This window comes from Diadema antillarum, unplaced genomic scaffold (assembly GCF_040938485.1).
Source record: "Diadema antillarum isolate AM-2024a unplaced genomic scaffold, OU_Dant_1.0 seq00000451_RagTag, whole genome shotgun sequence".
Lineage (NCBI taxonomy): Eukaryota > Metazoa > Echinodermata > Echinoidea > Diadematoida > Diadematidae > Diadema > Diadema antillarum.
The window spans coordinates 860,677-874,761 of record NW_027271424.1 but is presented as its reverse complement, the minus strand read 5'-3'; the positions used below and the strand labels follow the sequence as shown (position 1 = coordinate 874,761).

Here is a 14,085-nt window from a genome sequence, read left to right as displayed (position 1 = left end):
CCTCCTCCCCCACACCCTCCCCTTCATTTTTGCCCTTTACTCAGATATATGCCAGCATGAAAGCAGCTCTCATATCACCAGATCATCATCACTTTGAGTCGAGCTATCGAGTCAAAGTTTTTTATTTTATTTAACACTTCTATAAGACACAGATAACAGAAACAGACAGCATTACAAACAATAAGACATAAAGCTGATAAACCCTTTTTATGCCCAGACACTTAATAATCCTTTCTGTACTCAGTTACTTAGCTTGTATTTTAGGGCTATAACTGGTATGTTGTTTGTAGTTTTTTCTGCATTCATTAGTTCTGTAGCATAGCTGAATTTCCTTGTACCAGTTACCTTTTACCAAAGTATCTGCTGCCAGAGAGGGTAATTGCACTCACAGCAGTAAGTTATTTTAAGTGCCTGTTCATAAAATGACTGTCCACAAAATTAAAAACATCCTAAACTCATTGTTGTTGCAGATTAGACTGGTCTTACCACTTTGTTTGTCGCATTAGATTGTCCATACACTTAAGATTGATTACATTATATATGTACCATTGTTTCATTTTCACACAGATTTCATATTCACTTGTCACTAGATTCCAAGTTTCATATTTTTTGTCATTATTTTTGCTTAACTAATGACAACAAATTTGTTCTTTGTACTTAAAGGACAAGTTCACCTTCATAGACATGTGGGTTGAGTGAATGCAGCAATATTAGTAGAACACATCAGTGAGAGTTTGAGGAAAATCGGACAATCCGTTCAACAGTTATGAATTTTTGAAGTTTCTGCTCAGTCAATCCTAATGTATATGAAGGTGGACTTGTCCTTTAACTCTTTATGTGCCACGTTCGCACGTCCGACTCAGTCGACTCAGTTGACAGTGTGCCAACTTCACATATTCTGCTCAAACACACAAACTCACCCAAACCGATCGATTAATCGCCAAATGCCACAGTACAATGAAAGCGGTCCTCGCACTTCCGTTCCTCTCACATAAAGCTTGCATTTTATGTGGTGATTGACTAACAAGTGGTGTTACGTACCGGATTTGCGTGTAAATTCTAAGTTTCTGTCACTGTTTTGTGTGTAGAAGTCATGCCTTTACAGTATTTACCAGAGATCTACTAGTCATTTGAAAGAAAAACATCAAAGCAAAGCTTGGCATTTTCTCTACAACTTTACTTGCTATACGTCCACCTTATAACAGATATCTATAGAAGTAACATAGATTTGAAAAATAGAATGTTTCCTCAAAGCATGACAACGTTGGTATCTCAAAATAGTGTGGCACACAGGGGGTTTCCACCATGGCACATGAAGAGTTAACTGCTATCATTCTGAAGTCGGATCCGGAAAGACTCATATTGACTCTCATGTTGTCTTTGTTAAAGGCTAAACATCTCGCTTGGCGGAAATCTCTCTTTCCTTGCAACGTGACACATTGTACATCGTACATTGTACATCAATATTTCTTTCTTCATACTTCCTCCTGTAATGAAACAGGACACTCGAGTACTATTGAATGACATCTAGGAGTGGTATTTTCATTGTAAAAGTCAATTATGTTCTTGTGACTGTATTATATCTGGCTCTGGGAAACTGTGTGCCAATATTTGTATTGAAAGTGTTTCAAGTGAAACACCGTATTGTGTGTTCTGATTGGTTCCTTACTCTCCAAGTGTTTATTCACATGTACTGTATGTTGATGTCATCTAGAGTGGTACAGCATCAATAAGTTCAGGCTTAACATGTAATGAGTCAATGTCATTACGTTGAACCAGTGATTTCAGTTTGGGTTGGTGATGAAGATAAAATCTATTTTGACAGCAATAGTTGTTTTGTTACCATGCTGAAAACTAGTGATTTAAGTTTGGGTATGTGATGAAGATAAAATCTATATTTTGATGGCAGTTGTTATTTTGTTACCTTGACAAAAGGCTGTGAATTCTCTCAAAACTTTTGTCTTCATCTATCTTTTTTGTTATCACCAAGTTGTGTCATCTATCATATGCCAGGCAAATTTGGGAATGCTTCATGTACACCATAACTGCTCATGAAAAGAACGCTTAAATTTTTAATATACCCTTCATTTGATAGGTCAATATCCACGTGACTTGGACTCGCTGGTGACACAGGCCATGGAATGGTGCGACCAGTTCACCCGCCCCTTGCTGGTTCCACTTACCTCCTGGCTGCCCACCCAACACGACTCTCTCATCTCCACGGTCCAATGCGGCAGCGAGATCGTCAAGATGGCCGTGTCGTACGACAACCAGCAGATCTTCGCCACAACCAATGACAGGACGCTGGCCTGCTACAAGCTGGCCTCCAGCGAGAAGCTCTGGTCCTGCAAGGCCATCCACGGGGAGGACGTGACCTGCATCGCCGTCTCCAAGGACGACCGCATCATCGTGACGGGATCGGCGGACAAGACCCTGAAGCTCTGGACAGCGGACGGCGGCAAGCTGCTCAAGACGATCCAGAAGCACGAGGGCGCCATCTCCTGCGTTGCCGTGACGCCGGATTGTCAACGGGTCGTCAGCGGCACGCTGGATGGGATGGTAAGGGTGTTCAACATAGAGGATGGGGAGCTAGTGTGGAGTCTTACTGGATCCATGGACTCGGTCGTAGCCGTCACATCCAACAAGTACAGCGATATCCTCATTGCTGCTTCGGCAGACTGCAAAGTGCGGGTAGGTTAACATCTTCCTTTCTCTCTGGTTGAAAAACAGAAAGTTGGAATCGTTTCAATGTCAAAACCAGTGCTATGCACACCCTTATGTGTACAATTGTTTGTAGGTGCAGGGACATACAGCTGTATGCTCCATACTCAGCCAATACATTAGTACAGTATAATCAGTAAGCACATTAAAACACACTCGCAGATGCATATTTAGCAGCGTTGATGCACTGCTTCCCTCTGCAAAAGAGGACATGTAAGATTTACAATTCTTATGAAAATAGCTCATTTTTGTACAAATGTCAGTTAAGTTTGAAAGTTGAGAAATTCATGTAATAGCAGTTTAGAAAATAGTTACACTTTTTCTTACCATAATCAGAACACCTTGAAAGAGGTGTTGGTTCTAAATGTTTTGTGTCTCTGTTGCCCCACTATTTGCAGATGTGGAGTCTAAGGGACTTCTCTCAGCTGAATGTGATTGAAGGGCAAGGAGGGGTCATGTCTCAGATGGCCCTATCTGGGGACGATATGTTTTTCCTGAGGGGTAAGTGCCATTTTTTGCCATCTCCATCTCCCACATTTTTTGTTTACAAACTATTCACTTCCTGTCCTGCTTGTTTTCTTGCCGAGAGAGAACCAGGCACCTGCCACAGCCATGGGCCTGTGCGCATCTTTCTTTCTGGCACCAAAACTTGATGATATCGCTTTTCCTCTGCCAATACCCTTGAAGATAATGCTCCTCTTCAATATAGGCAGTGAATAGTCATAACAAAGTCAATGTGTGAGTCCACTGTTGCATCAGAGGGTATGCAGCATGAATGTTTGTGCTCTGTTTATGGTGAAGAGAGAATAAAGTGAGAGATTCAGATTCATGATGATTTAGGTTCACAATTTGTCGCTATGGAGCAGTAGAATCTCTAGTAGACAAATGATAGAAGTTGTCAAGATGCCATGACATGGCGGTAACCTTTCTGAACTATGTGTATTCCCCACTTGTTTAATATTGTTGGTATGATTATTTATTTTTTGTGTGTGTATCTGGCAGCGTACGAGGATTCCCGATTGAACCTGTCTTGCCTGGTGACGGGAACATTTGTCCACCCACTGGAGGGACACAAAGGAAAGGTGGGTGCGAGACATGTTTGTGTGTATTTGGTTTATTTCGATGTGTTGACTCTGTGGATATTTGAGATGTGTAGATCAGCCATTTCATGCTGAGATAAACATTTAATGGCATTTGCCTGACATTACAATGAAGTCAAACAAATAAACAGGAAACAAATGTCATGAATTGTAGTCATATACACACAAAAGAAGTATTTGACAAAAAAATCACAAACTGTCGAATGAAAAGGTAAAGTCATATCAGCTGTGATGCCAGTTAGGATGTCAGAATAACTTGATCTTTCTGAAGATATTGGACAGTGGAAATCTGTAGACCTCAAGGAGAGGTTTCTTGCACAAGAAGAACTTTCCCACTATTTTTTTTCAAGAAATATTTATACTGTCTTTTTTGGTCGTGCAATATGCATGTATAACATGTTAGTACTTTGATGTATTTTTTCTGTGATAAAATATGTATTTGTTTTAATTCCAGTAGATCGTTCTTTGCGGCATTCCTTTTTTTTAGGAGGGCATTTTATGCAGAAGACAAAAGTATGAATTTCTTAAGACAATCATAAAATATTTTTACCAACTTGTCTCTCCCTCCCTACCCCATCCCCCTTTGATCCACCCCCATCCCCTTCCCCAGATCGTCGACATCTGTCTCTGCCCCGAGGGCCTGTATGCCGGAGTGGCCACGTCAGAGCAGGTCGTCTACGTCTACAACATCCGCTCCCAGGAGCTCCTACAGACGCTGACCGGCCACTCGGCCCCCATCCGACGGGTGACCATCACCCCCAACGGTCACTTCCTGGTGACCGCCTCGGCAGACGGCAACGTTCGGGTGTGGCTGCTGCCCAAGCCCAAGGCGAAGGAAGGGGAGGGCAAGTCGGCACACACAGACAAGGTCACCTGTATAGGTAAGTGGGATTATAGTTTCCTCACAGGCTTGAGGGTATCGTGCCCATGATAACGGGGTACAGAAAGTTAGGGCTTTTTAGAAGCTTTAGATACGAACAATATTTTTGCACATATCAGAGTGTAGCCAAAAAGAAAACAAAATCATAACACTGATTATAGTCACCAACATCTGTCAAAATTACACATTTTGGGCTGAGATGCTTGTTTGATAAAGCGTGGTAATTGATATCTTTATATGAGAGTACGTCACTGCTTATTCTAGAATAATTTACTCTAACTTTCGACATGCAACACACATAGGTGCAGTTAATATTGAACTGTCATGGATTAAGTATTAATAATATTGTGATTCATCAAGCCTTAGACAGCATTATGATTTCGGGTGTGCATTTCTTTCCAAAGCCATCTCCACTGCCAAAGGGACATTTGTTGTCCAGAAATACCCAATGATGGCACATAAATATCAAACTTACTGATTCTGTATGTCTTTGACTTTGTTCGTGGCAGCCATGTCAAAGGATGCAAACTTTGCCATCACCGGATCGGCTGACTTCAGCCTGAAGCTGTGGAACATCGACCTCTGCCAGATCATCCACGCCTTCAGCGACCACACCAAACCAATTTCGTGTGTTGCCATGGCGGACAATGGCAGCTTTGCTGTTTCAGGTGAGAGAGGATGATAATGAAAGTGATGCTATTAGTAATGATGATGACGGTGATAATGTTGATGATGACATAAGATGACAGTGATAATGATGATGGTGGTGGTGATGGCAGTGATGATGATGAGGATGATGGTGGTTGTGATGGTGATGATGGTGATGATGATGGTGATGGTGGTGATGATGATGGCAGTGATGATGACAAAGATTGTGATAATAATGGTGATGATGGTGACAGTGATGATGATGGTTTTAGTGATGATGATGATGGTGATATGATGATGATGATGATGATGGTGACAGTGATACTGATGATGATACTGCTGTGTAGTTCTAGTGATGATGGTGAAGGTGATGATGATGATGATGGTGGTAGTGGTGGTGGTGGTGATATGATGGTAGTAATGATGATGAAGATGATGATGTGATGATTATGATGATGGTGACAGTGATGGTGATGATGATGGTTCTAGTGATGGTGGTGGTGATGGTGATGATGGTGATGATGATGAAGATGACAATAATGATGATAATGGTGATGTGATGATGATGATGGTGATGGTGCTGATGATAATGGTGACACTGATGATGGTGATGGTGACAATAATGATTGCCATTGTGCTAGTATTGGTTTTGATCAAGATTTTGAGTGTGAGTTTAATAATTGCATCAATGACCATGATGTTAGGGATGGTAGTAGAGGTGGTGGCATAATGCTTGTGATGATGATGGCAATTGTTATTGCGATGAAGATTGCAGTATTGATGATGGTAGAAGTGTCGCTTTAAAATGATAGAGAAAAAGAGTAATAATATTAAAGAGAAAAAGAGGGGCGAGAGGATATTTCATGAGATGGAAAAGGATTGGATGTAAATCTAGAAAAGACTTGTGACATTGTGTTGCTGCTAATGCAATTTCTGTTTTGTGTTAAGGTCTTAGAAGTCTTATAATAAAAGTATCACAATTTGATGGGATGAGAGCATTTGTAGTGCACACTACCTGGCCAACTTGACTGGGAATGATAGTCAACAGTTTACATTTTCCTTGTTCTATAAACTGTTGAATACTCTGACTTTGAAAGTAATCTGAAATACCACTCTATCATGATTTGCAGGCTCTGAGGATGGCACAGTCAATGTGTGGAGCACAGACAGCGGCGTGGTCGTCGTCACGTTCACCGAACACGAGGACGCGATCTCCTCCGTTCTCATCACGTCGGACAGCAAGCGGATCCTCTCCGCCGACTTCAGCAACTACATGAAGCTGTGGGTAGCTGCTACCGGTGAGGTAGGTCTTTGTGATGAGAGTTTCTAACTTCTAGACTGTGTTCCAAGAGAAGAAATTGACCAAATATTGTCTGTTGGATGGCAGACAATCAATAATTGTGTGTGCCCATCCATGAAGGAGTGACCTGTTCACATTGTCCCTTTGACCAGTGATCTGCGGTCACTACCTGCCTACACAAAAAAAAAAGTGAAATCTTACCCCATGGCATCTGGATTCATTGGAAATTTGTTGTCCTAGGCCAGAGAATGCTTGATGAACCCTAGACCCTACGTGGAGACATGAATGTCAGAAAATCAAGATAATGCATGTTGACTATCGTGTCAATCAAATTCACAATTAAAACGTAAAATGTCTTTTCTTTATTTGCAAGTGTTGATCTTGTACATCATCTTTTATCAAAAGACAGGGTCCCATAGTGTCTTGCAGTCTTGCAGTAGATGCAAAATGAATTTTCACATTTGTATGAGGTGCAAGAATGGAGCATACACTTATCTGTTCTTCTCTGGCCAGGTCCTCCTGTCCTGCATGGGTCCTTCAGCCATGGTCATTCTGACGCCGGACGACACCTACGCCATCAGCGGTGACCGCAACGAGCTGATGAAGATCTGGACGACGGGCAGTGGAGAGTCTGTGAAGACCATCAACCATGTGCAGGTGAGTGACCGTTTGTGGTTCAAGAATGACCTTGGGTCAAAATAACCAGGAAAGTCTTGGTAAAATTGATTTCCCACCTGTACCTCCAAGAGTTGTATGAGCTTTCATATCCTTGACACAGCTCCAGCAAAGTAAATGTGAAAATGGCTTGATTGAGCAAGTATGCTATTAGTACAATGTTTCACGAAGATACAATAGGAAATTTCTTTGCAAGAGACAGCATAGTCATATGCCCGTGACAGTTTTGTTGTGATGTTTGTAGGACCCTATGTTTGTTGTCTAAATTACATTTCACTGGTTAGAACTGTTTTGTCATCCGTTAGATTCCACTTTTCCACCTGGCCATTCGGTTGAGCCAGTGTTTGTATCTAAGATGGTTCGTTTAGTCCCATGTTATATTCAACTCATTACCAGCTGAAACCTGTTGAATCTGTAGAAAGTCTGTGGGGATTTTAGAAACTCATGGGGATGTGGGCTGGTGGTATTTGCATCAAGATGTGTTTAAAATATTGTAGGATGACAGTTCAGAACTAACACAAGCCAGCCAGTAAACCATTTCATGAGTGACCTTGATTGACCAGTTAACATTTTTCTTTGTTTCCTCCCCCGTGTGGCACCAAAGGTCATCACGTGTGTGACGGTGACGAGGGATGGTCAGTTCACCATCACGGGGTCAGAGGACATGTCCTTGAAGATCTGGGAGACCAAGACGGGGAAACTGACCCAGGTACAGTGAAGCCGGCCATGCAGAGCAGGGAACTCTACCGTAATGTTTCACGGTATCAGGGCTCAGAGCTCAGATGTCCCTACCAGCCATAGCCTATGTCCTTGAGGCTGCAGTCAGTTAATGCCCCATTTTTACTAGGCAAAAGTTGGTTTCTGAACCCTCCTCAAGCAGCCTTGAGCAGTCTTTCAGCTCAGTATAAACAGACAAAATATGAGAAAGGCAATCTGATACAATCAGGTTCTAAAACCACCTGCAAGGGGTGGTTCCAGAGCCTCTTATAGCAGCCTTGAAGACATTCAAATGCAGCATATTAGATATATAGGTCCCTCGGTAAAAAAGAAAGAAAAAAGCATTGAAAAGCTTACAATCACAAAGGGTGCGGAAGCAGAAGTGGAAGGAAAAAACAAATTAGATGGGAAAGGAAAGTGAAAAAAAGAAGAAACAGGAAATTGTTTTTGATGGAGATTATTATGTATAGTTTATTTATCTATTGAGTAGATGTCTACAGAAGATGGTAAATATTAGCATCAAAATTATCATCTCCTGCATAGTAATCTTTTCCACTAGAAATAAAGTATTCCATGTAAATGAATAAGACTCTGATCTAGTCTTTTTTTTGTTCTTCTTCTTTTTTGCATGTGGAACAGATTTTGGCGGGTCATGATGACAAGGTCACATGCGTGACGACGGCAGATCACAACCGGCACGTGATATCAGGCTCAGAGGACTCCACCCTCATCGTGTGGAACATGTCGACAGGGGAGATTGAGAAGACGCTGCAGGGACACACAGGCATCGTCACCTGCTGCAAGATGACCAGCGATGGCAGCATTTGTGTGTCAGGTGGGTAAAGAGGAGGGGGTAGAGGGATGAAAGTGGTGGGGGCTAGGGAAGGGATGGGGGCTAAGGAAGGGGTGGGGGTTAGGGAAGGGGTGGAGGCTAGGGAAGGGGTGGGGGCTAGGGAAGGGGGTATGGCAATGTTTGGAATTGTTCTTTTTCTAGCTTTGGAAATGTGATACTGTAAAAGTGATAATTTTTTTTGGCGTATTTCGCTCGACCGGAAACTCGTGCAAGAATAAAAGTACACAATATTTTTTGCTTGTTATTAGTAATACTATTTAATGTTTTCATATTGGCAGCATTAAAATCATGTGAAATTCATCTTGCCCGGTTCTGCATGAAAAATCACTCATGCAAAAAAAAAATTTCTATCTTTATATCAAAATTTCATTATGGCCAAACAATAAAGTGTATGAACATATGATATAGACAATAATTTGGGGGGCCTAAATTTTCACTTCGTTGCAACGGGAGTTTCGTTACAACCATGTTTGTTATAATAGGAGTGCACTTTACATTTTGTTTATTTATACTTTATTTATTATTGTTTGGCAGGTTCCCATGATGGGACGATACGAGTGTGGCTGGTGCAGACTGGGGTCCTCATCACCTCCTTCCACATCAGGCAGGCGGTGGCCGGACTGGACATGTCCTTCGACGCCAGCTTCATCGTCCTGCAGCTGGTGGAGGGGGGCAACACCCCGCTGCTGTGCCTGCACAACAGCCCCGCCTCAGACATCAAGAGCCAGAGCCAGGTGGACATTGACCTCAAAGAAGGTCAGTGAAGAGTGACCCCCTGGTCATAGAATATAAGTATTCTGCATGTCTCAAGAAGACCTGCTGCATCAGTCACTGTCTTTAATATACTGTAAAACCAGAAAGATTTACTCTGCATGACACTTACGGGAATTGGAGCCAACGGCCTTTTTTTCGTAGCACCAAACTTTCACGAATTGCTGACCATGATGGTGTACAGCATAATACTGTCATTCAATGCATTGTATAGACCAAAAAAAAATTTAAAAACTCATGTGCATTTTTCTTGGCTCCTCACAAAATTTGGAAAAGTTTTATGCACCTTAATATTCTTTGTTTTACAGTTAATGTATATTAAGCACTGCTGACCAAAACACTGTGCATACCATGCAGTTGGTATTGAACTTTACACCAACAGGAGGGACTTTGAATGGGCTTTTTGAGTTGGCGCTTGATGTCTTGTCTTTTAGCCTGGTTTGATTTCTTTGTTTCTCCCCATTGACTTATTTTCTCTTCAACAAGCCTGAAATAGTGGTTAGATATCTGTCAGTAATCTCTGTCAATAATATTTCTTCTTCTTTTTATGTGCTACAAAAAATTTAGAGATTTGTATGTGATGTATGTCTTTGAAGCATTTTGTACTTTCACTTTGATAATTGAAAGAAGCACACATATGTCTTGATTTCATTGTGACAGTAAAAACTAGAGCATAGTGAAGTGGTTTTTCTGTAGGCTTGGAGGAGGAGGTCCACCACAGAGTTGTAATGCAGTTTTCTTTCTACTTTCCCTACAGAGTCCCAGACAGTGCTGCCAATAAAGCCCCACCCGCCCCTCCTCCACAAGCAGACGTCTGTACACATGCCTGCCGTGGGCCGCAAGTCCACCAGCTCGGCGCCGGACACCAACCGCATCAAGGCGGCCAACAACCAGAAGGGACGCAACCAGAGCTACTCGGACAACAGCTCCAGCAACGGCTCCACGGGCAAGATGAAGCGCAACAAGCGGTCGGGGGTGTGTCGCATCGTATAGCCGGCCCTCTTGCCACCCCCACCGCTCCCAGAGGGGATGAATAAGCGTTGGTAGCTTGAACTCACTATGAGACTTTTGAGTCGTTGAAGGGGAACGTGCATCATTTCACTGTGAATTGATGGTGTTCAATTCAAGGCGTTGTCAAGATTTTACGTTTAATCCTTTACCAGGCTGAATGGAGAAGTAGGGAACTGCCGGATTTCATAGGGCAGAACATGAATGCTGTACATGTAGTACTCGACAATGAAAGTGTGATTTGTTTTTATAGGAGGATGCTACAGTGGTAAAAAATATGGTAATGGAAGCAAAACTTAAACGGTGAGATTGATTTCACAGTGGTTTTGTAGCCGAGGAGTCAAAAATAGAAACTGAAACATCTGCAAAATATGCAGTTGTCCTTCTTTTTTTTAAAGAGCAGCAATACCACACAGTAAGTTGCAGGATGCGTGTTGCATTCACAAAGCTAATTGTCTGTGGGCTTGTAGAAAGGATGACATGCTCAGTGCCCGTGAAGGTAAAAGAAGGACCAGAAAGAGAGAAACAAGTCATATGTATTGTGGTCATGTGTATAGAGAAAGGGCAATGCAAACATTTTAGATGGACGAACTGTAATGTTTAGGGCTGATATTGATGGACTTCATCAGAGCTGTCATTGTCTGGTTACACTTTTTTTTTTGTCATTTTATCCATAAATTTACATTATATGTTTAGCCTCCCAGTGGCTTGTTTGTTGTCAAAAACATTTTCATAATCCCAGAATACAAAACATCATTTGATTTGTACTCCTTTCTTTTTATTGGAGGGAGGAGGAGGGGATGGGGATGGGGTTGCTGCCGATGTTGTGATCAGTTGCAAGCCCAACAAAGTATTTGTTTACCCTGTCATCAGAGAAGTAAATGCTGAGATTTATCTCCTAGCTGACTTGTCCTGCTTTTCATGGCAGCTGCATTTAGTTTTGTTAGTAGGGGCATATTGTACTCTTATCATCTGTCAGAGGAATCTTGTGATGAATAAGTTATGTATGATCTAGGTCAATAGTACTGCCGTGCCAGTGTGCATGCATTGCAGTGGCGGATCCAGAGGGGGGCGCAACCGGCGCACGCCCCCCCCCCCCCCTTTATTTTTCGTTAAAAACAAAAGAAATAAAAAGAAAAAAATGAAATGAAACCCGGAAGTGGCACCAGAAATATTAGTCACGCCCCCCCTTTACAGAATTCCTGGATCCGCCCCTGCATTGATACAACATCTAGCGATAGAACCAGGGTTTACAAAGCACACTACACACAATACTACTTTACCCATCTACAGTCCAACCTCTGTTATCCGGCCATGTCGGAACCGACGCTCATCCGGATAAGCGATTTGGACGGATATGGGAGAAACAATGAGTAAAAGTAGGCTGCCAACCCAGTGTAGCTATGTACACTGTAGGTAGTGTACATTACAACAAAATTGTAATTAATGCTCGTCTACTTAATTAATCATAGTCATGAAATTGGAAAATGTTTCTGTAGGGAATATAATAGATAAATTCTGTGAGTTCTGTAGGAGTTTTAACTCTGTTTTATATCGCTTTTTTTCTGGCCTTCACTGCTTGGAGGCATCCAGATCATAGAGAAGTTGGGATAAGAGAGGGCCGGATAATAGAGGTCGGACTGTACCTTCTCAAGCAGCCACTGTCACTGAAATAGGTCTGAAATCCAGGGTAAAGTATGCCATCACCTTGCTATTGAACCGCGAGAGGAGCTCATGACGTGCTGCTGCTTCTTCAGAGTTTCACTGCTCCACAAACATGACATATCTTGCTACGTGAAAATTGTAGGCAAAGTTCCCACTCCGCAGAACCGCTGCAAACATAGTCACACACAAAGTAGGTTTTCATATGTCCTACATCATGTACAAAACCTCTGTCATTCACATAATTAAAAACTTGCAAAGTTCACAGAAAGTAGCCCAGCACATTAAAAAAAAAAGAGAAAAATTATCACAAGTTAGTTTCCACATTTGTAGTTATGAAGTTTGTACATCAGCAGATTTAGATAGCAGTACCCATATCATTCTGTATCCATTGGCCAGCAGAAGTCTTGCCTTAGCTTTCACAGGCATTCAACATCATACCCACAAATATTGGGGGGGGGGGATAAATTGTACCATTGTTGTAATGCTGAAAAATTGATAGATAACAATGCCTAAACTTGATAGATGTTTGATAGAAAAGACCAGCTCGGAAAAGATGGACTAATGTCAGTAAACTATGCACCTTCATTGGCAATATTTCTGTGCAATCTTTGTTTCTCCTCAAGACATTTGCATTCCTCTTGCCAATCTGAAATTTGCCTCGCTTTGGAGAACGTGAGAAATACCCCGTTGACTTGCGCTGATGCAAGCACCCAGCCGCAGTCTGAAGGAAGAGCCTATGTTGATCTGAATTTGCATGTATGGGCCATCTCGGTGCTGTTTTAGATGAAGTGTTTCAAAAATGCCCCGCATCTTTCGATCTGTTGATGCAGAAGCTGAACTTGTGGGCAGGTGTTGTCGAAATGTTGGAATATGTGCCCATACAGAACCCCCACACTCTTTAACCCGTTGAAGACTAGTCTCGAGTATACTCGGGCAGGTGTCTACGGGCAGTGTATGTTGTAGCAACATCCGCTTGTCCTCGACAGGTTAAAATATGCATTGTGTGGGGGAAAAAGTCTGTTGATAAAACAAAGTTACGGAGAGATTTCTTTCAGGATGGCATGCAATATTGACTATTGCTTTTTAGAAAATTTAAAATTTCATATGAAATGAAATATGAAAACTCTCGAGAGAGAGAGAGAAGTGTCTTGTGAACTACCTGGAGTTACATACTTAACAAGAATGCTCAACTTGTGAATTTATTTGAACTTGAAAACGTGTATGGGTAACGAATATAATAATCATTGGTATATCATGTGAGCTAGGACTGTGCTGTTTGTTCCCATGAATGTATCCTATATTTATGAACACCAGTTATCAGTAGTCAGTAAGAAGAGCTTCGAAATGCCATTAATACGATGAATGGAGAGAATTAGGGAAAGGCTTCATTTTTTGAATGATTATTTTGTGCAAAGGGATGCACTGTGAGTGCTATATATGCCCTCGAAGCTTCAGCGCTTTTTATTAAATTTGCAATGAGAGGGATGAACTGGTGTCAGGGAGAATATTCCAGTGTGCAACATTGCAAGTGCATGGATGGCACAGAGGAGTGAGGTGGCTACTTACTGGTATATCGTTCTTGCAAAACAGTACCTCTTAGTCATCAAAGATGCCGTGCAATTTTCGCTGTTTCTGCATGCATCATGGCATAGATGAACTATTTGTCATTTGTACGTTTGGCGACATATTAGCCAAAAACTTGCATGTCTCACGAAAAATTACAGTGACAAGAAATAGCGGTAAAGAT

At 41.9% G+C, this 14,085-nt stretch overlaps 1 protein-coding gene across 1 annotated transcript in view; it reads left to right on the top strand.

Moving 5' to 3' along the window:
- Nucleotides 1-11,476, top strand: part of LOC139732823 (NACHT domain- and WD repeat-containing protein 1-like) — a 97,397-nt gene extending 85,921 nt beyond the window's left edge. Inside the window, exons 14-24 of the mRNA XM_071643665.1 lie at nt 2,096-2,691; nt 3,120-3,222; nt 3,724-3,803; nt 4,432-4,702; nt 5,211-5,369; nt 6,480-6,652; nt 7,163-7,306; nt 7,929-8,033; nt 8,681-8,876; nt 9,429-9,650; nt 10,423-11,476. Of these exons, the coding sequence (XP_071499766.1) occupies nt 2,096-2,691; nt 3,120-3,222; nt 3,724-3,803; nt 4,432-4,702; nt 5,211-5,369; nt 6,480-6,652; nt 7,163-7,306; nt 7,929-8,033; nt 8,681-8,876; nt 9,429-9,650; nt 10,423-10,658 (2,285 nt within the window). The 3' untranslated portion in view covers nt 10,659-11,476. The remainder of the gene's footprint in view (nt 1-2,095; nt 2,692-3,119; nt 3,223-3,723; nt 3,804-4,431; nt 4,703-5,210; nt 5,370-6,479; nt 6,653-7,162; nt 7,307-7,928; nt 8,034-8,680; nt 8,877-9,428; nt 9,651-10,422) is intronic.
- The last annotated feature ends 2,609 nt before the right edge of the window (nt 11,477-14,085 follow it).